This window comes from Rhinoraja longicauda, chromosome 28 (genome assembly GCF_053455715.1).
Source record: "Rhinoraja longicauda isolate Sanriku21f chromosome 28, sRhiLon1.1, whole genome shotgun sequence".
Classification (NCBI taxonomy): domain Eukaryota; kingdom Metazoa; phylum Chordata; class Chondrichthyes; order Rajiformes; family Arhynchobatidae; genus Rhinoraja; species Rhinoraja longicauda.
The window spans coordinates 25,090,988-25,116,083 of record NC_135980.1 but is presented as its reverse complement, the minus strand read 5'-3'; the positions used below and the strand labels follow the sequence as shown (position 1 = coordinate 25,116,083).

At 50.2% G+C, this 25,096-nt stretch overlaps 1 protein-coding gene across 2 annotated transcripts in view; it reads left to right on the top strand.

Annotated features, from left to right (window-relative positions):
* LOC144607109 (microtubule-associated serine/threonine-protein kinase 3-like) overlaps window positions 1-19,103 on the top strand; it is a 60,985-nt gene extending 41,882 nt beyond the window's left edge. For both annotated transcript variants that reach the window (XM_078423721.1, XM_078423719.1), the window contains exons 18-26: window positions 817-929; window positions 2,322-2,449; window positions 3,164-3,378; window positions 6,247-6,441; window positions 7,596-7,819; window positions 9,225-9,347; window positions 11,110-11,246; window positions 11,913-12,094; window positions 13,441-19,103. In XM_078423721.1, coding sequence (XP_078279847.1) covers window positions 817-929; window positions 2,322-2,449; window positions 3,164-3,378; window positions 6,247-6,441; window positions 7,596-7,819; window positions 9,225-9,347; window positions 11,110-11,246; window positions 11,913-12,094; window positions 13,441-14,819 — 2,696 coding nt within the window. In that variant the 3' untranslated portion in view covers window positions 14,820-19,103. The remainder of the gene's footprint in view (window positions 1-816; window positions 930-2,321; window positions 2,450-3,163; window positions 3,379-6,246; window positions 6,442-7,595; window positions 7,820-9,224; window positions 9,348-11,109; window positions 11,247-11,912; window positions 12,095-13,440) is intronic.
* The last annotated feature ends 5,993 nt before the right edge of the window (window positions 19,104-25,096 follow it).

The following is a 25,096-nucleotide window of genomic DNA, read 5'->3' as shown; positions in this document are numbered from 1 at the left end:
CATCCCACAGGGTCCACACTGACCATCAAACACCCATTTACATCAATCCCATTTTAAAAATTCTTCCCAATTCTTAACTCCCGCTCCCTGATTCTAACAATCACCTGTACATCAGGGATAACTTACATCAGGCCAACTAACCTACTGATCCGGCTTTGTTTGGGAACGTGGGAGAGAATCAGAATCCCAAGATTAAATCTAAGCGGTCACGGGCGAATATGCAAACTTCACACAGATAGAGTACCCAAGATCTAATTTGAATCCAGGTTTTACTAAAGGTGTGAGACACTGGGTCCACTTTGTGGCCACATTGATCCCAGCATCTCTGCTGTAATTAATCCCAGAGCCTTTGTTGTGATTCATTGAAAAGACCCTGTGGCGGTTACCCTTAGTGTTCCACATCCAGAGATTGAGCCCAGTGATCGTGCTTCCTATCATAGATAGACACAGAATGCTGGAGTAACTCAGCGGGTCAGGCAGCATCTCTGAAGAGAAGGAATGGGTGACAGTCCGGGTCGAGATCCTTCTTCAGACTGATCTTCATTCTGAAGAAGGGTCTCGACCCGAAGCGTCACCCATTCCTTCTCTTAAGAGATGCTGCCTGACCTGCTGAGTTACTCCAGCATTCTGTGTCTATCTTCGGTTTAAACCAGCATCTGCAGTTCCTTCCTGCACGTGCTTCCCATCACGATCTCAGCGTTCTACACCCAGAGATTGAGCCCAGTGATCGTGCTTCCTGCCGCCCTCCGTGCGCGGGGATGTAATCCAAGCAAGCTTCGTGTGCCGCTGAGAATCGTGTTCCCTGTACACCCGCAGCTCGCTCAGAGAGGTACCAGCATTTGGAATCCGAGGAGGAAGACGACACCAATGATGAAGAGTCGACTCAGGAGATCCGGCAGTTCTCATCCTGTTCGCACCGATTCAGTAAGGTGAGGCAAGGAGAGAACGGTGGAGCGGCGGGGCGTGGAGGGAGGAGCACGGCGTTGTAGGAGAGAGGCAGGGCCGACAGAGCGACACACTGTCAGCGTAGCCCATTGTCAGAGTGGAGGGGCGGTGGGAGAGCTGGTGGACGGGTGAGGGAGAGCCGCACTACCAGGGGGGCATCACAGAGCGACAGTACTGAGGGAGAGCTGCACTACCAGGGGGGCATCACAGAGCAGCAACACTGAGGGAGCACTGCACTACCAGAGGGGCATCACAGAGGGGCAATACTAGGGGAGAGCCGCACTACCAGAGGGGCATCACCGAGCGACAGTACTGAGGGAGAGCTGCAGTATGGGAGGGGCAATACTAGGGGAGCACCCCATTGCCAGACACCGTTACAGAGGGACAGGGAGCACTGCAGTGGGCGAGGGGCAATACTGAGAGAGCACCGCACTGGCAGAGGGCATTGTAGAGCAGCAACACTGAGGGAGCACTGCAGTGGGCGAGGGGCATTACTGAGGGAGCACTGCAGTGGTAGAGGGGCATTACTGAGGGAGCACCTCAGTGGGCAAGGGGCATTACTGAGGGAGCACTGCAGTGTGCGAGGGGCATTACTGAGGGAGCACTGCTGTGGAGGTGGGGCATTACTCAGGGAGCACCACAGTGTGCGAGGGGCATTACTGAGGGAGCACTGCAGTGTGCGAGGGGCATTACTGAGGGAGCACTGCAGTGGGCGAGGGGCATTACTGAGGGAGCACTGCAGTGGTAGAGGGGCATTACTGAGGGAGCACTGCAGTGGGCGAGGGGCATTACTGAGGGAGCACTGCACTGACGGGAGATCAAGGCATTTACTTCAAAACTGCAGATGCTGATTTACGACAAAAAAAAGGCAAGGTTCTGGAGTATCTCAGCAGATCAGGCAGCATCCCTGGGGAACATGGATAGGTGACACACACAGAAAGCTAGAATAACTCAACGGGTCGGGCAGCACCTTGGGAGAAAAGGGATGGGTGAAGTTTCAGGTCGAGACCTTTCCTCAGACTGAGGAAGAGTCTGGAGAAGGGCTTTGACTTGAAATGTCACCTCGTGCTTTCCTCCCATGGATGCTTCCTGAGCCGCTGAGTTACTCCAACGTTCTGCGTGTGTGTCTGTCGTCAGTTTAAACCAACATCTGCAGTTCCTCCCTCCACGTGAACGGGTGACGTTTCGGCTCAGACTGACATTTGCTTACTTTGTTGGGCACCCCCTTTCTTCACCTAAATGTGGATTCATTGATCATTAATTGGCCTTTGTTAAGTGCGAAACGGTTTGTTGCGCAGTGGCGTGTTCTGATCCATTGGCTCTAATTTGTTTTAACCTCGGGGTTCCGCATGTTTAAACTTTCAAATATATTGCAGGTTTATGGCAGCTCTGAGCATTTGGCAGCTTCTCTGTTGGCGAGCCATGAACAAACAGATGCCAAAGAGGAGGCACAGGAGCAAGTACATCAGGGCAGCCCAAAGCACTCGGTCTGCACAAGCTCAAGGTAACAGTGCAGCTGCAGCCTGTCTCCAGGAGCTGGTGACTGGATGGAAGAAAATGGCCATGTTCTCCCCAGTGTTCTGCTGGATGAAATCTCTCTTCATTCAGTAACCAAATACTCAACAGCCAAAAGTTGTTTCATTGTCATATGTCCCGAAACAAGAACAATGAAATTGTTACTTACAGCAGCACGACAGATATGTAAACCTAATAAGTAGGGGGGGAAAAACGCAGATGGTGGTTAAAATTGAAGGTAGACACAAAATGCTGGTGTAACTCAGCGGGTCAGGCAGCATCTCGGGAGAGAAGGAATGGGTGACGTTTCGGGTCGAGACCCTTCTTCAGACTGAAACGTCACCCATTCCTTCTCTCCCGAGATGCTACCTGATCTGCTGAGTTACTCCAGCATTTTGTGAATAAATCGATTTGTACCAGCATCTGCAGTTATTTTCTTATTCAATCAAGGCTGATCTATCGTTCCCTTTCAACCCCATTCTTCCGCCTTCCACCCCCCCCCCCCCCCCATTACCCCTGACACCCGTAATGTAGGAGATAGGGTGTGATTTGTGCACAATTGTTTGAGGGGTAACTAATCTTTCCCGCCCAACCCCATTCCCCTGCCGTCTCCCTGTAACCCCGAACACCCGTAATGACAGAGATAGCGTGTGACTCGTGCACAGTTGTACGATCGGTAACCAGTGCCTTTTCTGTTGCACAGCCTGCGGTCTGGAGCATCTTCGGCCACCTCCCACTTGGACCAAGCCGAGAGCCCCAGCCACGGCCCCTCCGGCTCCAACACCGTGCCCTGGTTTGCATTCTCCACGGAGGACGAGAGCGAGCTCTGTGCTCTCAGCCAGAGGGTACCGGGCCCAGACGCGGCTGAGGCACCGTCGTACATGGAGTCAAACAGACCGAGAGCAAGGACGTACTCAGGTGAGAGACGTGCAGGAGACTGCGTTAGTGCACGGTTGGTCACGCTGCAATGGTCGCGGTACAAAGCGGCTTTCCAACAATGCATCACTCCCTGGTTGCTGCCCTTCCGACGGAACAGCATTCCCGTAGTATTGCCCCACAGTGCTCCCTTCTGCACCTCCAGCAGTGCAGCAATCCCTCACTGTTGCCGGAATGGGAAAATCTGTGAGCTTTTTTTAACATCACAATAGACAATAGGTGCAGGAGGAGGCCATTCGGCCCTTCGAGCCAGCACCGCCATTCAATGTGATCATGGCTGATCATTCTCAATCAGTACCCCGTTCCTGCCTTCTCCCCATACCCCCTGACTCTGCTATCCTTTAGAGCTCTATCCAGCTCTCTCTTGAATGCATTCAGAGAATTGGCCTCCACTGCCTTCTGAGGCAGAGAATTCCACAGATTCACAACTCTCTGACTGAAAAGGTTTTTCCTCATCTCAGTTCTAAATGGCCTACCTCTTATTCTTAAACTGTGGCCCGTTGTTCTGGACTCACCACTTTAAAGCACAACAGCGCAGTAGCACAGCTGATAGAGCTGCTGCCTCACAGCGCCAGAGACCTACTGGTTCCATTCTGACCACCTTGTGCTGTCTGTGTGGAGTTTGCACGTTCTCACTGCGACAGTGTAGGTTTTCTCCGGGTGCTCCAGTTTCCTCCCACATCCCAAAGACTTGCGGGTTTATGGGTTAATTTGCCTGTGTAAATTCCCCTAAGTGTGTAGGGAATGGATGCAAAAGAAGGGATAACATAGAACTAGTGTGATCGGTGGTCTGCCTGGACTCGGTGAGCCGAAGGGCCCGTTTCCATGCTGTATCACTAAACTAAAACTAAACTGGTGTTAGAGTTATCTAGAGATATTTATTATTCGTTTTAACTGGAACGGGGTACTGATTGAGAGTGATCAGCCATGATCGCATTGAATGGCGGTGCTGGCTCGAAGGGCTGAATGGCCTACTCCTGCACCTATTGTCTATTGTCTATTGTCTATTGATTCATCCTTCACAATCACTGCACTCCAAATAATCTTTCTGGGCAGTTAGACCCAACACGTTTACAAATGAGCACAATCTCTGAAATGGGTCCTCGTAACTCAAACTCAGGGGGAACTGAATTAGCAGATAATCTTCAAAAATATTCCCTGCATATACTTCCTTAACAGTAATTACTTTTAATCTTGTATATGCAATAATAAATAACGTAGCAATCAATGCCCCTCACACTGCTATCTAGAGTCACAGAGTGATACAGTGTGGAAATAGGCTCTTCGGCCCAACATGCCCACACCAGCCAACAGGTCCCGGCTACACTAGTCCCACCTGTCCACCTTTGGTCCACATCCCTTCAAACCGGTCCTATCCATGTACCTGTCGAACTGTTTCTTAAATGTTGGGATAGTCCCTGCCTGCCTTAACTACCTCCTCTGGCAGCTTGTTGCTACATCCACCACCCTTTGTAAGAAAAAGTTACCCCTCAGATTGCTAGTAAATCCTTCCTCCCTCAACTTAAACCTATGTCCTCATGTTCTCGATTCTCCTACTCTGGGCAAAAGATTCTGTGGATTGACCCGATCTATTACTATCAGATCTATAAGATCTATAAGATCATCTATAATATCTATAAGATCATCCTTCATCCTCCTGAACTCCAAGGAATAAAGTCGTAACCTGCTCAACCTCTCCCTGTAGCTCAAGCCCTCGAGTCCCGGCAACATCCTCATAAATGTTCTCCGCACCCTTTCCAGCTTGACAACATCTTTTTTTAATAACATGGTGACCAGAACTAAACACAGTACTCTTAAATGTGACCTCACCAATGTCTTATACAACTGTAACATGACCTCCCGTCTTCCATACTCAGTATAAATGTGCAGTATCTTCTACACACTGCAATGGGTTTTGCCAGGATTATTCCACTCCAGACCTTGGCCTAAACAATGACCCAAGAGCCGAGTTCCAGCGATGAGCTGACAGTGACTGCCCACGACTACAAGGCATCAACGAACCCTGGGAAAAGAGAAGTGAATAGGCATCAAGGAAATAGCACTCGGATATTTTGAGTTACTCCTTGTACAAGGTTTAGATTTTTTAGTTTAGAGATACAGCACGGAAATAGGCCCTTCCGCCCATCGAATCCGTGCCGAACACTATCCCCGCACATTAACACTATCTTACACCCAAGGGACAATTTACAATTTTACCAAAGTCAACTACTCTACAAACCTGTAGTCAGGATCGAACCGGGGTCTCTGGCGCTGTAAGGTAACAGCTCTACCGCTGCGCCACCGTGCGGCCCGCAGGTGTCAGAGATAAGTCTGTACGGAGTTTGTACGTTCTCCCCGTGACCTGCGTGGGTTTTCTCCGAGATCTTCGGTTTCCTCCCACACTCCAAAGACATACAGGTATGTAGGTTAATTGACTGTGTAATATGTAAAAAAAATTGTCCCTGGTGTGTGTAGGATAGTGTTAATGTGCGGGGATCGCTGGGCGGCGCGGACTCGGTGGGCCGAAGGGCCTGTTTCCACGCTGTATCTCTAAATCTAAATCCTAGCCCTATGACGGTGCTGTAGGAGTCCCTCAATGCCTCTAACCCAGGCGGCATTCTGGTAAACCTCCTCCACACCCTCTCCAAAAGCTCCACATCGTCCCTGCAAAGGGGTGACCAGAACTACACACAACACTCCCAAGGCCTGCACTTTGTTGCAGCAATATAGAAATCCCAATGCAGAATCCAAAGGTGGGCGAGTGGTGATTATATTTTGGATGTTTGTCGACTTCCGATAATTTGTTGGGGACGGAGTTGATTAGCTGCCAAGGCGCTGATTGTTTTGCAGACGTGCTTGCCAGCAACATCAACCTCATGCGTGTACGCAGCAACAGTGTGGATCACCGAAGCTCCACTCCAAAAGGCCGCCTCCCCGCTCATAAACTCGACGATCTCTCTGGTGCTTCGGAGAACAGGCTGTCTCCGGGCCGCACCTTTCCCAAGTCGGCTTCCAGCGGGGCCCTCTCCATTCTCATCTCACCGGGTACGTAGGGGTTTGCTCACGTCCGGGGAGGAGGTTCGGTTCAGTTTACTTCATTGTCACGTGCACTGAGGTACGGTGAAAAGCTTTTAGTCGCGTGCTATGCAGTCTACGGAAAGACTATACGTGATTGCAATCGAGCAGTCCACAGTGTCCACGGGATAAAGGGAATAAGGTGAATAACGATTAGTGCAAGATAAAGTCCAGTAAAGTCCGAACAAATATAGTCGGAGAGTCTCCATTGAGGTAGATAGTACTCCGGACTGCGCTCCAGAAAATAACAAAGTTGGCTCAGGCAACGGAACCATCCTAGGATGCCTGAGCCAACTTTGCCTGAGCCAACTTTGTTATTTTCTTCCTTTCCTTCTGTCCCCCTCCACCTGCATCCCGTCCTCTGGCTTCACCTTTCACTCCTCCTCTTTCCTTACCTGCCACCCTATTGTCTCCTTTTCATCTCTAGCCTTAGTCCACCTGTCTGCCAAACAAACCCCAAACCCCCATTCACCTGTAAGACACAAAGTGCTGGAGTAACTCAGCGGGTCAGGCAGCATCTCTGGACAGATGATGTTTCGGGTCAGGACTTTTCCTCGGACTCCCCTCGTCTGTATCCACCTATCACTTTCCCCGACCTCTCTCCCCAATGGTCCCAATCCAAAAGGTCACCTATCCATTTCCTCTAGAGATATATAAGAAAATAACTGCAGATGCTGGTACAAATCGATTTATTCACAAAATGCTGGAGTAACTCAGCAGGTCAGGCAGCATCTCGGGAGAGAAGGAATGGGTGACGGAATGGCATCCTCTAGAGATGCTCACTGACCCGATGAATTACTCCAGCACTTTGTGTTTTTTTCTTCTCTCTAAACCAGCATCTGCAGTTCCTTGCATCTCTCTCTTAACTCTGTGCGGACTTGTGTGTGTGACCCTGGGAATCTGTGGGAGTGTGTGACTGCCACTGTGTCTGCATCGGCTTTACAGTCGTTCACACACACCATTGTGTGCAGATCATTGTGTATTGTCTTTCCGCTGGCTGGTTAGCAGGCAACGCAAGCACCTCGCTCGGTACACGTGGACAATAAACTCAACTGAGATCTGTCCGGGACCATTCACTAAGTAGCTGGCGGATGTTAACACTCTGGTCCCTTTCCTTGTTTTAGACCTTGTCCGTGGGCCCCTGATCGGTGCAATTTCTCAACACTCCCTCTCACCAAACTCCTCGTCCAGGGATTCCTCTCCGAGCCGTGACCATTCACTGAACATCACAAGCCTGCGGCCTCCGATCATCATCCACAGTTCTGGAAAGAAGTTTGGTTTCACGCTGCGGGCAATCCCAGTCTACGTGGGAGACAGTGATGTGTACACGGTGCATCATATAGTCTGGGTAGGTTTTATCCTGTTTATCTGGTTTATGGGCAGCACGGTGGCGCAGCGGTAGAGCTGCTGCCTTACAGCGCCAGGGACCCGGGTTCGATCCTGGCCACGGGTGCCATCTGTACAGAGTTTGTACGTTCTCCCCGTGACCTGCCTGGGTTTTCTCCGAGATCTTCAGTTTCCTCCCACACTCCAAAGACGTACGGGTTTGTCGGTTAATTGGCTTGGTATTAATATAAATTGTCCCTGGTGTGCGTAAGAGAGTGTTGATGTGCGGGGATCGTAGGTCGGCGCGGAATCGGTGGGCCGAAGGGCCTGTTTCCGCACTGTATCTCTAAACTAAACTAAACTAAAGTGGGCGCTGGGCCCGGAGCATTCTCTATATGTGATTTAACAAAGAGCATCTTTAATCAGGAAACTCAACTGATTTTAGGGAGAGGAAGCTGCTATCATGGGACACGCCGTACTTCGGGCAGCATGGGAAAGTTGCTTGGAAAGATTATTGATGAACTTCAAAGGCAGGACTTTCATATGAAGAAAGACTGGATAGACTAGGCTTATACTCGCTGGAATTTAGAAGACTGAGGGGGGATCTTATAGAAACATTTAAAATTCTTAAGGGGTTGGAGAGGCTAGATGCGGGAAGATTGTTCCCGATGTTGGGGAAGTCCAGAACCAGGGGTCACAGCTTAAGGATAAGGGGGAAGTCTTTTAGGACCGAGATGAGAAAACATTTCTTCACACAGAGAGTGGTGAGTCTGTGGAATTCTCTGCCACAGAAGGTAGTTGAGGCCAGTTCATTGGCTATATTTAAGAGGGAGTTAGATGTGGCCCTTGTGGCTAAAGGGATCCGGGGGTTTGGAGAGAAGGCAGGTACAGGTTACTGAGCTGAATGATCAGCCATGATCATATTGAATGGCGGTGCAGGCTCGAAGGGCCGAATGGCCTACTCCTGCACCTATTTTCTATGTTTCTATGTAGGAGCAGAGAGGCTAAGGGGGACCCCGCCAGCTTCAGGCAACGTCAATAAGAGCAACAGAGGCACACGAGGGAGGGAACAACATTACTGAAGGTGTGAACAACTTTGGCCCATAGTCGGTGGGGCAGGTTTAGTTTAGTTTAAAGACACAACGTGGAAGCAGGCTCCGTCAACACACTGGGTCCACACCGACCATTGATCTCCCCTTCACACTAGTTCTATGTTATCCCACTTTCTTATCCACTTTCTGCACATCAGAGGCAACTTTACTGAGGACAATTAACCTACAAACCCGCACGTCGTTGGGATGTGGGAGGAACCTGGGGTCACAAGGAGAGCGTGCAAACTCCACACTGACAGGACCCGAGGTCAGGATCAAACTTGGGTCTTTGGCGTCGAACTAAATAAACTAAACTGAACCTGTGTTTTGCTGCAGAGTGTGGAGGAAGGAAGCCCGGCACATGAGGCAGGGCTGAGTACTGGCGATCTCGTCACGCATATCAACGGTGAATCGGTGATGGGACTTGTTCACACCGAGGTGGTGGAGATCCTGCTGAAGGTACCGATGGCCTGAATGTCTTATGATGGGCCGCACGCCCTGTGCAGTCAATATCCTACTGGCTCTTCCTTCTCCGCCACGTCCCTACCTCCCCCTCTTCCCTTTCCTGCTACTTCAGTCCCTCATCATTCTGTATCCCATACAGTCGGGCAGCACAGAAATGGGCCCTTTGGCCCATCGCATCCATGCTAACCCTATTTTTTTGCCCGACTACAGTAATCCCATTTAGAGTCATTCAATGCGGAAAGGTTTGGCCCAACTTGCCCACACCAGTCAACATTTCCCAGCTACACTAGTCCCGTTGCCTACTTTTGGCCCATATCCCGCTTAAATCTGTCCGATCCACGTACTTGTCCAATTGTTTCTTAAATGTTGTGATACTCCCTGCTTCAACTACCTCCTCTGGCAGCTCGTTTCCTTTGTGTGGAAAAGTTACCCCTCAGATTCCCATTAAATCTTTTCCCCCTTCACCTTAAACCTATGTCCTCTGGTCCTCGATTCCCCTATGCTGGGCAAGGGACTCTGGGCATCTACCCAATCTATTCTTCTCATGCCTGCATTGAGACTGCATCTTCCTTTGCCTTGCCTATTTAAGTCTCCATCTAAAAGTCTCGGACTCATCCCTCTTCTCTGGCAGCACGTTCTAGATATAAAACTCCTTCCTTTCACCTTAAATCTCTGCCCCTTGTTTTTGATACCCCTAACATGCGTAAAAAAAGATTCTGCCTCGTTAACTTTTATATACCTCTATCAGCCTCTTCGCTCCAGGGAAAACAAGCATATCTATTCTATCCCCATAACTAAATCCTCAAATCCAAGTGATATCCTGGTGAATCTCCTTTGCACCCTCACCAGCACAACCGCGTTCCTCCCAGCGTAAGACAACCAAAACTGAACCAAAACTGAAGCGCAGTCTGACCAGTGGTTTGTGAAATGGAGACACAAGGGACTGCAAGTACTGGTTTACAACAAAAAAAACACACACACAAAGTGCTGGAGTAACTCAGCAGGTCATGCAACATTGCTTGAAGACATGCATAGGCGACATTTCGGGTCAGGACCCTTCTTCAGATTCCAGACTTCAATCTGAAGAAGGGCCTCAAACCAAAACTTCGCCTATCGCTGTCCTGCAGAGATGTTGCCTGACCCGCTGAGTTACTCCAGCACTTTTAAGTCTTTTGTACATTTGTGACATAAAATCCCAATTTTTATATTTTGTGCCTTCACCTATGAAGGCAAGCGTTCCACGTGCTTTCTTCATCAGCCTGTCCGCCTATGTTGCCACTTTCAGGGAACTATAGACTTGAAACCCTGAGTCCCTCAGTTCATCAACATTCTTCAGTGCCCCAGCATAACTTAATACGTCTTATCTCTATTTGTCTTTCCAAAGTCATGGACTACTGACATGTGTCGGTCTTTCTCTCTTTCCCTCTTCTGTTGCACCTCCCTCTGCCATTCCTTAATTATCACTGATGTTGGAGTGGACACGGAGCTGTTCCACTGCGGATTTCCACCCCCATTTCTGTTTCCCTATGCGTCCATCGTGTTAAAGGTAAGGATTATTTGTCAGCTCCCTCTTGTAAGCTAAGTGGTCCCTTGCCTGAGGGTGCTCTGCAAGCAAGCCCACCATTGCTAATGGCATTGTAACTGAAGAAGGGTCTCAAGCCGAAACGTCACCTATTCCACTTCTCCAGCGACGCTGTGATGCTCCAGCTTTTTTGTGTCTATCTACTGCTAATGGCTGGCTGTGCTTCTGCCACAGAGTGGGAACAAGGTGGTGGTGTGCTCCACCCCGCTGGAGAACACGTCGATAAAGATCGGCCCTGCAAGAAAGACGAGCTTCAGGGGCAAGATGGCTCGGCGCAGGAAGCGGCACCGAAAGAGAGACGGCCAGGAAACGTGAGTCTCACTCCGCGCGCCGGTGTAGCGCCGCCGTGAGAGCTGAACGTCAGTCTATTTAGTTGGGTATTTTTAAAGCCTAGATTGATAGGTTCTTGATTAGTAATGGCATCATAGATTTACGGGGAGAAGGCAGGAGAATGGGGTTGAGAGGGAAAAACAGATCAGCCATGACTGAATGGCAGAGTGGACTGCTCTTATGGTCTTAACTGAGGTCCAAGTGGAGTTGGGAAAAATAAACCCTGCATGGCCTGGAAAGAACTCCAATCCTTTGTTCTGTTCCAGCCTTTGGAAGAGGTGGGCAGCACGGTGGTGCCTTACAGCGCTTACAGAGTTGCTGCCTTACAGCGATTACAGCACCGGAGACCCGGGTTCGATTCCGACTGCGGGTGCTGTCTGTACGGAGTTTGTACGTTCTCCCCGTGACCTGCGTGGGTTTTCTCCGAGATCTTCGGTTTCCTCCCACACTCCAAAGACGTACATGTTTGTAGGTTAATTGGCTTGGGTATAAGTGTAAATTGTCCCTGGCGTGTGAAGGATAGTGCGCGGGGATCGCTGGTCGGCGCGGACTCGGTGGGCCGAAGGGACTGTTTCCGCGATGTATCTCTAAACTAAACTAAAACTAAAGTGGGTTATTGACCACATTAAACTCGCTGCCTTTGACAGAAGGAGATCACGCAACAACAAGACTTGCAAGCAGACGGCAGCACGGAGCGCGAGCAAATGCATCCCGCCTGCTGTGTACCAGTCCTACTCGAGCAGTGAGAGCAATCCTGGCTCTCCCACCTGCAGTCTGTCTCCGGGACCAGCCACTCCCTGCAGAAGCCCCGCGCCAGATCCCCACTCAGGTACCAACCTCTCCTCTTCTTGTTTCAGGGTGAACTGCGGACATAATAGCTTCCAAATTCAAATGGTTAAACAGAGTCTTGATTAGTACAGGTGTCAGGGGTTATGGGGAGAAGGCCGGTGAATGGGGTTAGGAGGGAGAGATAGATCGGCCATGATTGAATGGCGGAGCAGGCTTGATGGCCCGAATGGCCTAATTCTGCTCCTATCACTTACGAGTATTTTAATGGGTTAATTCTAGATCTATATAATTGTCATCTCTCACAACATTTTAAAAAATCATTTGGACAGGTACATGGATAGAATAGGTTTTAGCCCATAGAGGGATATGGGCCAAATGTGGGGAGGCGGGACTCGTGTAGATGAGCCATGGTGGTCGGCATGAGCAAGTTGGGCCGAAGGGCTCTTTTCCACGCTGTATGACCTGTCTTGAGAATCAATAGAGGGCAGGATGTGATGCAGCTTTGTAGTACTTTGGTTGGGTTTCATTTGGAGTATCCCGTGCAGTTCTGGTCTCCCCCCCCATTACAGGAAGGACATGGAAGCTTGGGAAAGGGTGCAGAGGAGGTTCACCAGAATGATGGGCTGGATTAAGGTGCATTAGGTACAGGGAGAGGTCAGACAGACTTGGATTGTTTTCTCCAGAACGCTGGAGGTTGCATGGAAACCTGTTAGACATATTTAAAAGTATGAGAGACGTAGGTAGGGGAGACAGCACCAAATCAAATACTAGGGGGCACAGCTTTCAGGTGAGAGGGGCTAAGTTTAAAAGAGATGTGCAGGGCAGGTTTTATTTTTACAAAAAGAGGATTGAATGCGCTGGTAGAGGCAGTGGTTGAGGCAGATACAGTGGCATTGAAGAGACTTTTAATTTAGTTTATATAATTGTCACGGGCATCAAGGTACAGTGAAAAGCTTTTGGATTGGCACATGGACGTGCAGGGATGGAGGGATATGGATCACGTGCAGCAGATAAGAGTTGGTCTTGACAGCATAGCATGCTTGTCTCAGATATTGTGGGCCAAAGGGTCTAAATTGTTCTATGTTCAGAACGAAGATGGACACAAAATGCTGGAGTAACTCAGCAGGACAGACAGCATCTGTGGAGAGAAGGAATGGGTGACGTTTCGAGTAGAGACCCTTTGGCTTCGGTCTCACTCATTCCTTCTCTCCACAGATGCTGCCTGTCCCGCTGAGTTACTCCAGTACTTTGTGTCTATCTTCGATTTAAGCCAGCATCTGCAGTTCTTTCCTACACATTTTGTTCGATGTTTAGTCTCTTGTTGCAATTTTCATGATATAAAACAAGTAGAGAACTAATCTGGGAGTTCTGTCTCCTTTTCCCCAGGGACCACCTCGCCGCAGAGCGTCTCTCCGGGACACAGTGCTCCAAGCTCTCCGGCTGGGAACCTTCGGCCCTGCTCCTTGCACGGGCTCGCCTCCAAGCCCAATAACCAGCGTTACAAAGCCGGCCGGCGGAAGTCCACCAGCAGCATCCCACCCTCGCCTCTGGCCTGCACCCCGTCGCCGACGCCCCAGGCCGCCTCGCCACACCGCTCGCCCTCCCCCCTCTCCTGCTCGTCCAAGAACATCCAGGCCTACTCCGGCAAGACGCTCTCGCCGCCCACCATCGTCCGGCACCTGGTGCGTCCGCGCAGCGGCGAGATGCCCCGCTCGCCGCTGCTGAGGCAGCTGCAGCTGGGGGAGAGGCTGTCCGCCGTGTGCCTGACCGAGAAGAAGTCTTGCGGCTCGCGGAGGCAGCCGGAGCTGCTCCCGGGGGAGCCGGGAGGGGTCGAACCTTCACCGGGCGATCCTCGGGGCCTGGCAGAGCCGCCGGCCCTCGAGCCTCCGGCCGACCCACGGGCATCGGGAGAGGCAGCGGAAAGCCAGGACCCTCGAGAGGGGTGGGCGCAGAAACACGGGAAACGTGGCGACCACAGGACCACGAGAAGGCCAAACCTGCTCGAAAGATGCAACTCCCTCCCCAGGCAAGAAACGCTTACAGAAGTGAACGTCGCAGCTGAGCAGGAGAGGAGGAGGGACGAGAGGGGCAGCAAGAAGGAAGCATTGGGAGTCAACTACACTCCATGTGAGGTGGCTTGGCTGGAGGCAGGATTTGACTTGGACCCGGTCTCTGGCCCTGTGGCCAACACGAGCCGTGGTCACGTAGAGACCCGCAGCTGGAGGCCCGACCTGGGGCCAGGAGTCGAAGTTCACAGGTCAGAGCTGAAAGGTTGGAAGCAGGGTGGTGGGGACTGGCAACATCAGAGGACCCGACGTTCTCAGAGCCCGTGCCAGCACCTCTGCGGACCGTTGAACGCTGGCGTGGAAGCTGGAAGCAGCAGCACGAGGGAGACGGGGGAGCCATTTGAGAGACCAGATGGACGAGAGGCGTTCTCTCTTGCACCGTCGCCCCCTGCTGGTCACGGACATCTCTGCGTTGGGGGTCAGCCGCCAGGTCTGCTGCGCTGCCAGGGCAGAGACCCCTCGGCCGCGGACGAAGGCCTGGCTCCGGCGGCGCTGACGGTGGGTGGCAGTGCTTGCGAGCCCGTCACGGAGACGGAGGAAGCAGCGGCGTGCAGACAGGAGAGCGCCATCTCCCTGAACACTGACACACTGCCAGACAGCGCCGGGCAACAGCAGGCCGGCACAAGCCACAGGCAGGGTCCAGAATCCACAAGTCGGAAGCCAAAAAGGAAGCAAAAGAAAGAAAGTGTTAGATACTGAGTTTTAAAATGCACGCAGTGGCCCGATAAAAAATACTATTGTCAAGGTGGATTAAACTGTGTGAGTCGGGGTGTGTGTGTGTGTGGATACCTGTGTGTGTGTGTATACGTGTGTGTGTGTATACGTGTGTGTGTGTTTACGTGTGTGTGGTCATGTTTGTGTGCATACGTGTGTATAAATGTGTGTATACGTGTGTGTTGGTGTACGTGTATGTATAAGTGTGCGTGTGTGTATGCATGTGTCACCGTGCAGATGCGTACACGTACGCTGAATGTTTGTGAGGCCAATGGAATGAAGGATTGCTGAAGATGGGAGCATGTTTTTATAAGACGGTTATTTTACCGAAACAGTTTAAAAAGAAAACGATGGCAGGAAAAAATAATTTGCCTGGACAATGACCAAATGCTGCTGCCGTGGTTATGAGAAGCAACGGTGCAGAGCGTGAGGCTTCTGCTGGGTACTCATTTACAAGTGAAGACACTTGAAACGACGCCAGTGACTGCTGGCTGGCTTTGAGGCACTGCAGCGCTACGATGCCAAACGTGCCCAGAGCAGACCTTTCTGTCTGAAGAAGGGTCTCGACCCAAAAGGTCACCCATTCCTTCTCTCCGGAGATGCTGCTGCCTGACCCGCTGAGTTACTCCAGCATTATGTGCCCATAGCATAGACTGAAATTCTGGAAGAGTGAAGAGGATTCTTCACATAAACTGAACCTAAAGTGGTAAACGTAAGCTCAGAAGCTGCCACTGGCTCTGAAAGGTGATCCCTCAAGCCATATGTTCCAGGTTTGACCAAGGCAAAGAGAGAGGGTCTCTTTGCCCCCCCCCCCCCCCCACCACATGATTCTTCCAAAGTCCCTGAATCGACTGGGAATAAAACGGTTGCCGGTTCACTATTTCACAGGAACAATATCAGTATCTCTGACCATGTGAGTTAAAGCAACCAGGTCCACCCTGTTGAACCTTTCAGTAGAAAGCGAAATGTTAGCGGGTGAGATTTGTTTGGAATGAAAACCACACGTTTCTCCAGCTTCTACATTTTTACTATTGCTGTTAACGGGAACAATGTCGGGATTGAATTGTAATTCACAGCCAACGATGACCAATGGAAGGTGTGGGCTCCTGGAGGAGTGGGGGCTGTGGGGGTGAGTGTGTGTCCGTGCTAGTTATTAACAAATCGTTATTCATTACAAGTTAAGCCAGTGCAACTCTGTTACCTTGTCAATCTTTTCCTCTCTCAATCATCGTCAAAAACCTGTACAAACTGTGGGGCCACAGGCCCCCCGACCACCTGCAGACCCCTCCTGCTGGCCTCTGCTTGTTCACGTGTTGGTTGGCTGCCTGCTGAAGCTGGTCAACGCACTGGTGCTGCACCTGCATCGGGCTGAAAACATCTACCAGCTTATAGGGGCGGCACAGCCGTCAGAGCTGCCGTCTCACAGCGCCAGAGACCCGAGTTCAATCCTGACCTCGGGTGCAGTCTGTGTGGGATTTGTACATGCTCCCTGTGACCGCATGGGTTCCCTCTGAGTGGACCTGTTTCCTCCCACCGTCCCAAAGACGTGCGGGTTTGTAGGTTAATTGGCCAGTGTAAAATTGTCTCTCGTGAGTAGGGAGTGAGATGGGAAAATTCTGTGATTCAATTCAATGAAACGTTGTTGTCACATGTGCCTGGGTACAGTGAAATGCTTTGTTTTGCGTACAACCTGGTAAAATCATGCAGCAGACCCCACCTGGGCCGTACACAAGAGTCGCCACCTTTCGGACGCCAACAAAGTTACGAAAAGTGAATTGAACGGAAAAAGTATGACTAGTGTAAACGGGTGTTGGATGGATGGTTGACGTGGGCCGAATGGCCTGATTCTAGTTTACTTTAGTTTAGAGATACAGCCCTTTGGCCCACCAAGCCTGCGCCGACCAGCGATCCCCACACACTAACACTATTCTACGCACACTTGGGACAATTTACAATTATACCAAGCCAATTAATCGACAAACCTGTACGTCTTTGGAGTGTGGGAGGAAACCGGAGATAGTGAAGGAAACTCGCGCGGGTCGCGGGGAGAACGTACAAACTCCGTACAGACAGCACCCGTAGTCAGGGTCGTACCCGGGTCTCTGGTGCTGTGAGACAGCAACTCTACCGCTGCGCCACCGTGCCGCCCTAAATGCCATTTCATTTAATCAATTCAATTAGTTGAGGAGCCACATTATTCCTTGACTGTACAGGACCTGATTTGCCAAGTGGATGGTCCATCTTGGCCTTCTTGTGAGATCCAAACCATCAGAGAAGCTGGACGGACTTGTGTCAATTCGGTTCACTCCCAGTGACCTGACCAAGCTGCCAATGAAGCCGAGGGCAAAGGCCCTGATATCCTCCTGGCTATAATACAAAAGTACCAGCCACACCCCCCAACCAAGCTGTTCCAGTGCAATGACTGCCCCGGCATCCACCCAACACCGTGAAAGGTTTGTGCGGCCACTGTACAAGAAGGGGGTAAATGATCCAGCTCTTAATGCCCATTACCCCACATGTGAAGCACCAGCAGCATGATGGATGGTGTCCACAGTGCTACCATGTGCCACATAAGTGCTAATCACAAATCTGCTAATCAGGGGTGGCCTACAGTGGCGCAGCGGTAGAGTTTCTGCTTTGCAGCGCCAGAGACCTAAATTTGATCCCGACTACGGGTGCTGTCTGTACGGAGTTTGCACCTTCTCTCTGTCCACGTGGGTTTTCTCCAGGTGCTCCGGTTTCCTCCCACACTACAAAGACGCACAGGTTTGTAGGTTAATTGGCTTCGGTAAAAATTGTAGATTGTCCCTAGTGTGCAGGATAGTGCTAGTGCACTGGGATTGCTGGTCAGAGCGGACTCGTTGGGCCGAAAGGCCTGTTTCCACGCTGTATCTGAACTAAATGAAACTACTAGTGTCAGTCTGAAGAAGGGTCCCGACCCGAAATGTCAACCATCCTTTTTTCTAAAGATGCTGCCTGACCCGCTGAGCTACCCCAGCACTTTGTGTCTATCTTTGGTATACACCAGCATCTGCAGTTCCTTCCTACGCTGCCCAGAACGAAGCAGCCCATCTGACTGGTACTTCATGTGTCACATTAAATATTCTCTCCCTACACACCAGTGCACAACTGTGGCTCACCAAACCATGCACTGCAGAAAGATGCCAAGGCAACCCCAGCTGTACCTTCCAAAGCTGGGACAGGCAGCATAGACACAGGAGCACCACCTCCCACTGGTTCCTCTCCAAGTTGCACCCCATCCTGACTGGTAAACAGACCGCTTACTCACACATTGTCACCAGGTCCAAACCCTGGAACTGCAGACCCAACAATAGTATGGGAGAGTGTAGAAAGGATGCTGCTTTACGCCGAAGATAGACTCAAAATGCTGGAGCAACTCAGCGGGACAGGCAGACGGGAAGAGGCGTCTTGACCCAAAACGTCGCCCATTCCTTCTCTCCAGAGATGCTGCCTTTCCTGCTAAGTTACACTTTTGTGTCTATCTTCAGTAGTAAGGGAGACCTTCACTAGATTGCAACTTTCAACGAAGCTTGTTGACGTTCCCTCAACGGCAGTTAAAGATGCGCAGTAACCTCTGGCTTTGCAAACAAAGGTCCTAACCTGCAAATGAATAAAATTACCACAGCGATGCTGAGTGTTGTTCAGACACTTATTCCTTACAGAAATTTGACAGCTGCAATTAGACGACGGTTCACGGAAATTCCTCTGCCTCCCTTGATACCTTAAAGAAGGGTCTCGACCCGAAACGTCACGCGTTTCTTCTATCCAGAGATGCCGCCTGTCCCCCTGAGTTTCTCCAGCATCTTGTGTCAATCATAGGTTTAGAGGAATATATGGGCCAAGATCAGACAGGTGGGACTTAGTGTAGATGGGACATGTTGGTCAATGAGGGCAAGTTGGGCCAAAGGGCCTGTTTCCACGCTGCATGACTACGACTCTTTTTCCTAAACGCAGTGGATGAAGAACAAGATGCAAAACTCTGGGCCTGTGCTGGAAGAAAGTTTCACCTTGGTCTTGGCTCTTCAGCTTTGACCAGTTTGTAACCTGGGACAGGGTTCAGTAGACAAGGTTTTAAACATGGAGCAAATTACCCCAGCAGATAATCATTGCAATTTTAACCATATGGCAGCTTTATTTTTGTGCAATTTCTTATTGTTCGATGTTGAAATCCTTACTCTCCAAGTGTTGCATTTGTTCTCATTGCTTCTTTGTGAAGTTTAAAAAAAAATAAACCTTGGCTTCTTGTAACCTGCTTCTCTCCATCAGCTGTGGGGTATGTAGAGTGGTCAGAGGGTGATTTCACTGCAGGGCTCTCTGATCAATCAGTCACTGTTGTGGCAGGCTTCGGCTCCGTAACATAATACAAGCAGCTTTCATGGATTCAGATCAATGACCGGGAAGGAACATTTTGAAGAGCACAAACAATTGTATGTATTATATATAAGTAACAAGTTATAATGTCTGCACATCTGAGCCCACTGTCTATGATGGCTGGCCTTGAGAACACAAGAGTCCTGACATCATCAGGCACCACTGTTCATTCCCTCTCCCCCTCCAACCCTCCCTCCCTCTTTCCCCCTTCCCTCCCTGCTCCCTCCCCTTCTCTCTCCGTCTTTACTTCCTTTCTCTCTCCCCTCCTTTTCTCTCTCTCCCCTTCTCTCTCTCCCCCCTCCCGCTCCCTCTCCCCCCTTCCCTCCCTCCCCCCTTCCCTCCCTCTCCCCCCCTTCCCTCCCTCTCCCCCCCTTCCCTCCCTCTCCCCCCCTTCCCTCCCTCTCCCCCCCTTCCCTCCCTCTCCCCCCTTCCCTCCCTCTCCCCTTCTCCCTCCCCTTCCCTCTCCCTTTCTTCACTTCCTTTCTCTCTCCCCTCCTTTTCTCTCTTCCTCTCCCCCTTCTCCCTCTCCCCTCCTGCCTCCCTCTCTCCCCTTCCCTCTCTTTCCCTTCCCTCTCTCCCAAGGTGAGGTCCTTCTCTCACCCCATTGAAATGTTCTCTCATCAACATTGAAATTCCCAATAGCTGAGTCGAAGCAGGCACATATATAACAATATAACGCCACGTTTCTGCCTTAATCTCAGAACAACAGGTGACGATGCCCTAAAACTTGTAATCCTTAGTGCCAGAAACACGAGTTATTTGTAATCTCGGATGCCAAGCTGGTCTCAGATGTTTCTGAGAGGCACATGATTATCTTAGTGACCTTGCAGGTGGCCTTGTGATTCACTGGTCTTGGCATTTACTACCTAAACACCAAGACACCTAATGGCTTTCCTAACTAAAGCGTGACCCTTTGGCACTGTTAATTCAGCTGACAACTTTAGCTCACGGTCTGTTTAACCCTTCCATTACAAACTCCCACCCAGGGTTCTTTCAAAACAATTGACAGGCGACTATTTCAAGAGTCAAGAGTGATTTATTGTCATATGTACCAGATAGAACAATGAAATTCTTGCAGCAGCACAACAGAATATGTAAACATAGCGCACTGTAAACAATATAATAAACGAGAGAGAAAAAAAGAGTTCAGTGTGTATATATACACATATATATAGATCATATATATACATATACACACATGCACACATTTCCTCCCACACTCCACAGTATGTTTTTGGTTTTGTTGGTTAATTGGCTTGGTAGAAATGTAAATTGTCCCTAGTGTGTGTAGCATAGTGTCAATGTGCGGGGTTTGCTGGTCGGCGCCGACTCGGACCACTGAGTCAACGCTGACCATCGATCTCCCGTTCATACTAGTTCTATGTTTTTCCAACTTTCTCATCCACACCTGCCATGTTAGGGGCAATTTACAGAGGCCGATTAACCTACTATGCACCTTCACGTCTTTAATTTATGGACACAAAATGCTGGGGTAACTCAGCATCTCTGACGAAAAATAATTAGTGACAGTTCGAGTCGAAACCCTTCTTCAGACGCAAAGACCCGCAGAGTTACTCCAGCATGTTGTGTCTATAGAGTCATAGAGTGATACAGTGTGGAAACGGCCCTTTGGCCCAACTCGCCCACACCGGCCAGCAATGTCCCAGCTACACTAGTCCCACTTGCCTGCGCTTGGTCTATATCCCTCCAAACCTTTCCTACCCATGTACTTGTCTAATTGTTCCTTAAACAATGGGATAGTCCCAGCCTCAACTACCTCCTCTGGCAGCTTGTTCCATACACCCACAACCGTTTACTATCTTCAATGTAAACCAGCATCTGCAGTTCCTTCCCACACATCTTTAGTTTAATTTATTGTCACGTGGTCCAAAGTCTCAAGTCAGATACAGTTTTTGAAATGTGGGGGGAAACTGAAGCACCATGCTGTCACAGGGAGAACGTACAAACTCTGCACACACAGCACCCGTAGTCAGGATTGAACCCGTGTCTCTAGTGCTGTGAGGCAGCAACTCTACCAGCTGCGCCATTGTGCCACCTGGTTGTGACCAACTGCTCACAAAGGCCATGAAACATCTCACAGAGTAACTCAAACCAGTTGTGCAACATGTAATTCTGCTGAGGACACACACCACTCGTGTAAACACAAGGACCCATTCACGCCAGCCCTGCCACGAGTCTCCACTCGTTAACACGAGTATTAACACACGCACCCACTCGGCCTGAAAAGCTGCTTACACAAATTGTGCAACGCCATGCCCCCACTAGGGTTGCCAACTGTCCTGTATTAGCCGGGACATCCCATATTTTGGGCTAAATTGGTTTGTCCCGTGCGGGACCGCCCTTGTCCCGTATTAGTAGGGTTGCCAACTTCCTCACTCCCAAATAAGGGTTAAAGGGTAACGTCGCCGCCCTGCGCCCCACGTGACCTCACCCAATCAGCGGCCACGTGTTCCCACTCCACCAATGACGGCCTCCCGGACCAAGAGACGGGTTGCTACGCAACCTCCGTTAGGCGGTGCCCGGTCCTCCAGACCAAGACTGTCCGGAGCTAAAATGTCGGAAACCTAGAGTGTAGGGACCTACAGCATTGGGGCCAACAGTGTCCGGGCCCACAGCGCCCCCCCCCGGGCCTAATACGGTATTAGTTCCGGGAGGCGCTGTTGGCCCCGACTCCATTTTAGCTCCATAGTCTAGGCCCGGAGGCCCGGATACTGCCTAACAGTGGTTGCGTATTAACCCGGCTCCCGGCCCAGGCGGCCGCCATTGGTGGAGCAGGAGCACGTGGCCACTGGCTGGGTGAGGTCATGCGGGGCGGTGACGTCACATTGTCCTGTATTTGGAAGTGAGGAAGTTGGCAACCCCCAGCTCCCTCTCTGATATTTACAGTCTATCATTGTCTTGGTTCAATGTTTTTTTTATTGTCACTTGTGAAAATGCGCAGTGAAATCATTTTATTTTCTTGCTTACAGCCCAGGAAAGTATTGCCATGCCCAAGTACAATCCCTGATTAGGAAAGTGTGCAGAAATAATCTACTGAGCCCGCATGCAAGAGGTGCCAGGTGTTGGCGCCATTTTCAAACTCCAGTCCGCGCTCTGGGTGTTATGAGCGATTTCTGATCCAGGCGAGCCCCAGGCTGCTGCAGGGCCTTCAGCACCTGAACCGTAACACTAACATGTGGTGGGATCAGAACAAATTGTGCAAAGCGAGCTCCCACTCTTATATTTACATTATCATTGTACATAACATATTAACATTGGCTTAGTTCAATGGTTTTTTTATGAAAATGCACAGTGAAATCATTTTATTTTCTTGCATACAGTCCAAGAAAGTATCGCCATGTCCAAGCACAATCTCTGATTAGCAAAGTGTAGCTATGACCGTGGGTGGAGTGCTGCCGGAGCTGTTAAAAAAAAAAGCCAAAATAAACAGCAGGGAATTTTTAACTTGCGGGGAATTTAACAGCGGCCGCTCCAACACCAGTGACAGCTCCGGCACCTAAAAAATTAGCACTGCAACACTGGCAAAGACCCACGAACAGCAAAAAAGTAATTGTCAGCTGGCCAAGTGGTAATCCTGACACACTATGTTTGGGCGGAACAATGGCGCAGCGGTAGTGTTGCTGCTTCACAGTACCAGAGACTCGGGTTCGATCCTGACCTTGGCTCCTGCCTGTAAGGAGTTTGTACGTACGCCCTGTGACCACGTGGGTTTTCTCTGGGTGTTCTGCTTTCCTCCTACATCCTAAAGAGGTGCTGGTTTGTAAGCTAACTGGCTTCGGTGAGAATTGTAAATTGTCCCTAGTGTGCTAGTGTACGGGATGATCGCTCTCTGGTGCAGACTCGGCGGCCGAAGGGCCTGTTTCCACGCTGTATCTCTAAACTGAAACTAAACCAAACTAAAAACTAAGTTACTCCCACACTTTGAGTCTATCTTTGATATAAACCAGCATCTGCAGTTCTTTGTTTTCACAAGCAGGATTCGTAACTCTGTTCGACTGCTTGTGAACCTAATTGTATCATCAATTTGATAAGGAAGTCACCCCAAATGTACAAGTGGAACTTGCAGAAGTTCGACACATCGGCAAAGTCACCTGTTCCACACAACATTCTAGTTTTTCCAAAAATTATATTGGCGAGCGAGGGGAACTGTTGGAGAGGGAGTGGGCTGTCGGAGAGCCGGGGGTGGGGGGGGGGCATAGGGTTGCCAACTGTCCCGTATTAGCCAGGACATCCCGTATTTTGGGCTAAATTGGTTTGTCCTGTATTAGGCCCGGGAGGCGCTGTAGGCCCGGACGTTGTAGGTTCGGACAGTGTAGGCCTGGAGGCCTGGGCGCCGCCTAACGGAGGTTGCATAGCAACCCGCCTCCCGGCCCGGGCAGCCGCCATTGGTGGAGTGGGAGCACGTGGCCGCTGTCTGGGTGAGGTCACGTGGGGCGCGGGGCGGTGATGTCACCTTGACACAGTGAGGGCCATCGGAGAGAGGGGTGCCATCGGAGAGAGCGAGGGGGGCCGTCGAGAGCTACCCGGTGGGGTCTGAGAATAAAGGGGAACCTTGGTAGCTTTATCGGCGGCTCCAGAAACAGGACGACACTTGTGTACTACCTAGGTGGGGGTCTGCAGTATGGTTTTACCGGGTTGTGTGCAAAACAAAGCATTTCACTGTACATAAATCCATGCGACAACAAAAGTTTCATTGATTGATGGTTTAAATCAAAGATAGACACAAAATGCTGGAGTAACTCAGTGGGTCAGGCAGCATCTGTGGAGAGAAGGAATAGCTGATGTTTTGGGTCGAGACCCTTCCTTAGACTGAGGTTGAATCAACATTGAACCAGTAATCTCTTCCACTCGTAGTTTGGGCGTCTGATTCGGCGGCAGAACTCTGTGACTTTTCTCAGTCGAGCAGAATTTTTAATGAGAATTTAAAGCAAGATTTGATAGAAGGTGAAAACACATGAAAGATTGTAACTTTTCCCCCACAGAGCTCTGGCTTAGTGGAGCAGAGAGACCTTTCCTGTGCACCTGGAGACGGGCATGACATGCTGGAGTAACTCAGCGGGTCAGGCAGCATCTCTGGAGAGAAGGAATGGGGACCGTTTCGGTTCGAGACCCTTCTTCAGTATCCCATTTCCTTTCCTCCAGAGATGCTGCCTGCCCGGCTGAGTTACTCCAGCATTTCGTGCCATTTCTTTGGTTTCAAACCAAAGATACCAGAGGAACAAGATGGACCACTCGACCCTAAAAACCGTGGGATGTCACGGCGCCATTTTAGTAGGCAGAAACTTGCAGAAACATTTTAAAAGAAAAATAACAAAAATCTGTGAATTGATAGATGAGATGTATTCTGCATTTTAATGGTATCATCACACATACTGTTCCTCCAAAACACTGATTACACTGCGAGAGGCATAACGGACGGCGGGTTTTGCTTAATTGCCCATTGATTGCCATCTTTCATTGCCCATGTTTTGTTTCAATGCCCATCTTTCATTGCCCATGTTTCGTTTCAATGCCCATCTTTCATTGCCCATGTTTCGTTTCAATGCCCATCTTTCATTGCCCATGTTTAGTTTCAATGCCCATCTTTCATTGCCCATGTTTTGTTTCAATGCCCATCTTTCATTGCCCATGTTTCGTTTCAATGCCCATGTTTAGTTTCAATGCCCATCTTTCATTATCATCATATCATCATATCATATATATACAGCCGGAAACAGGCCTTTTCGGCCCTCCAAGTCCGTGCCGCCCAGTGATCCCCGTACATTAACACTATCCTACACCCACTAGGGACAATTTTTACATTTACCCAGCCAATTAACCTACATACCTGTACGTCTTTGGAGTGTGGG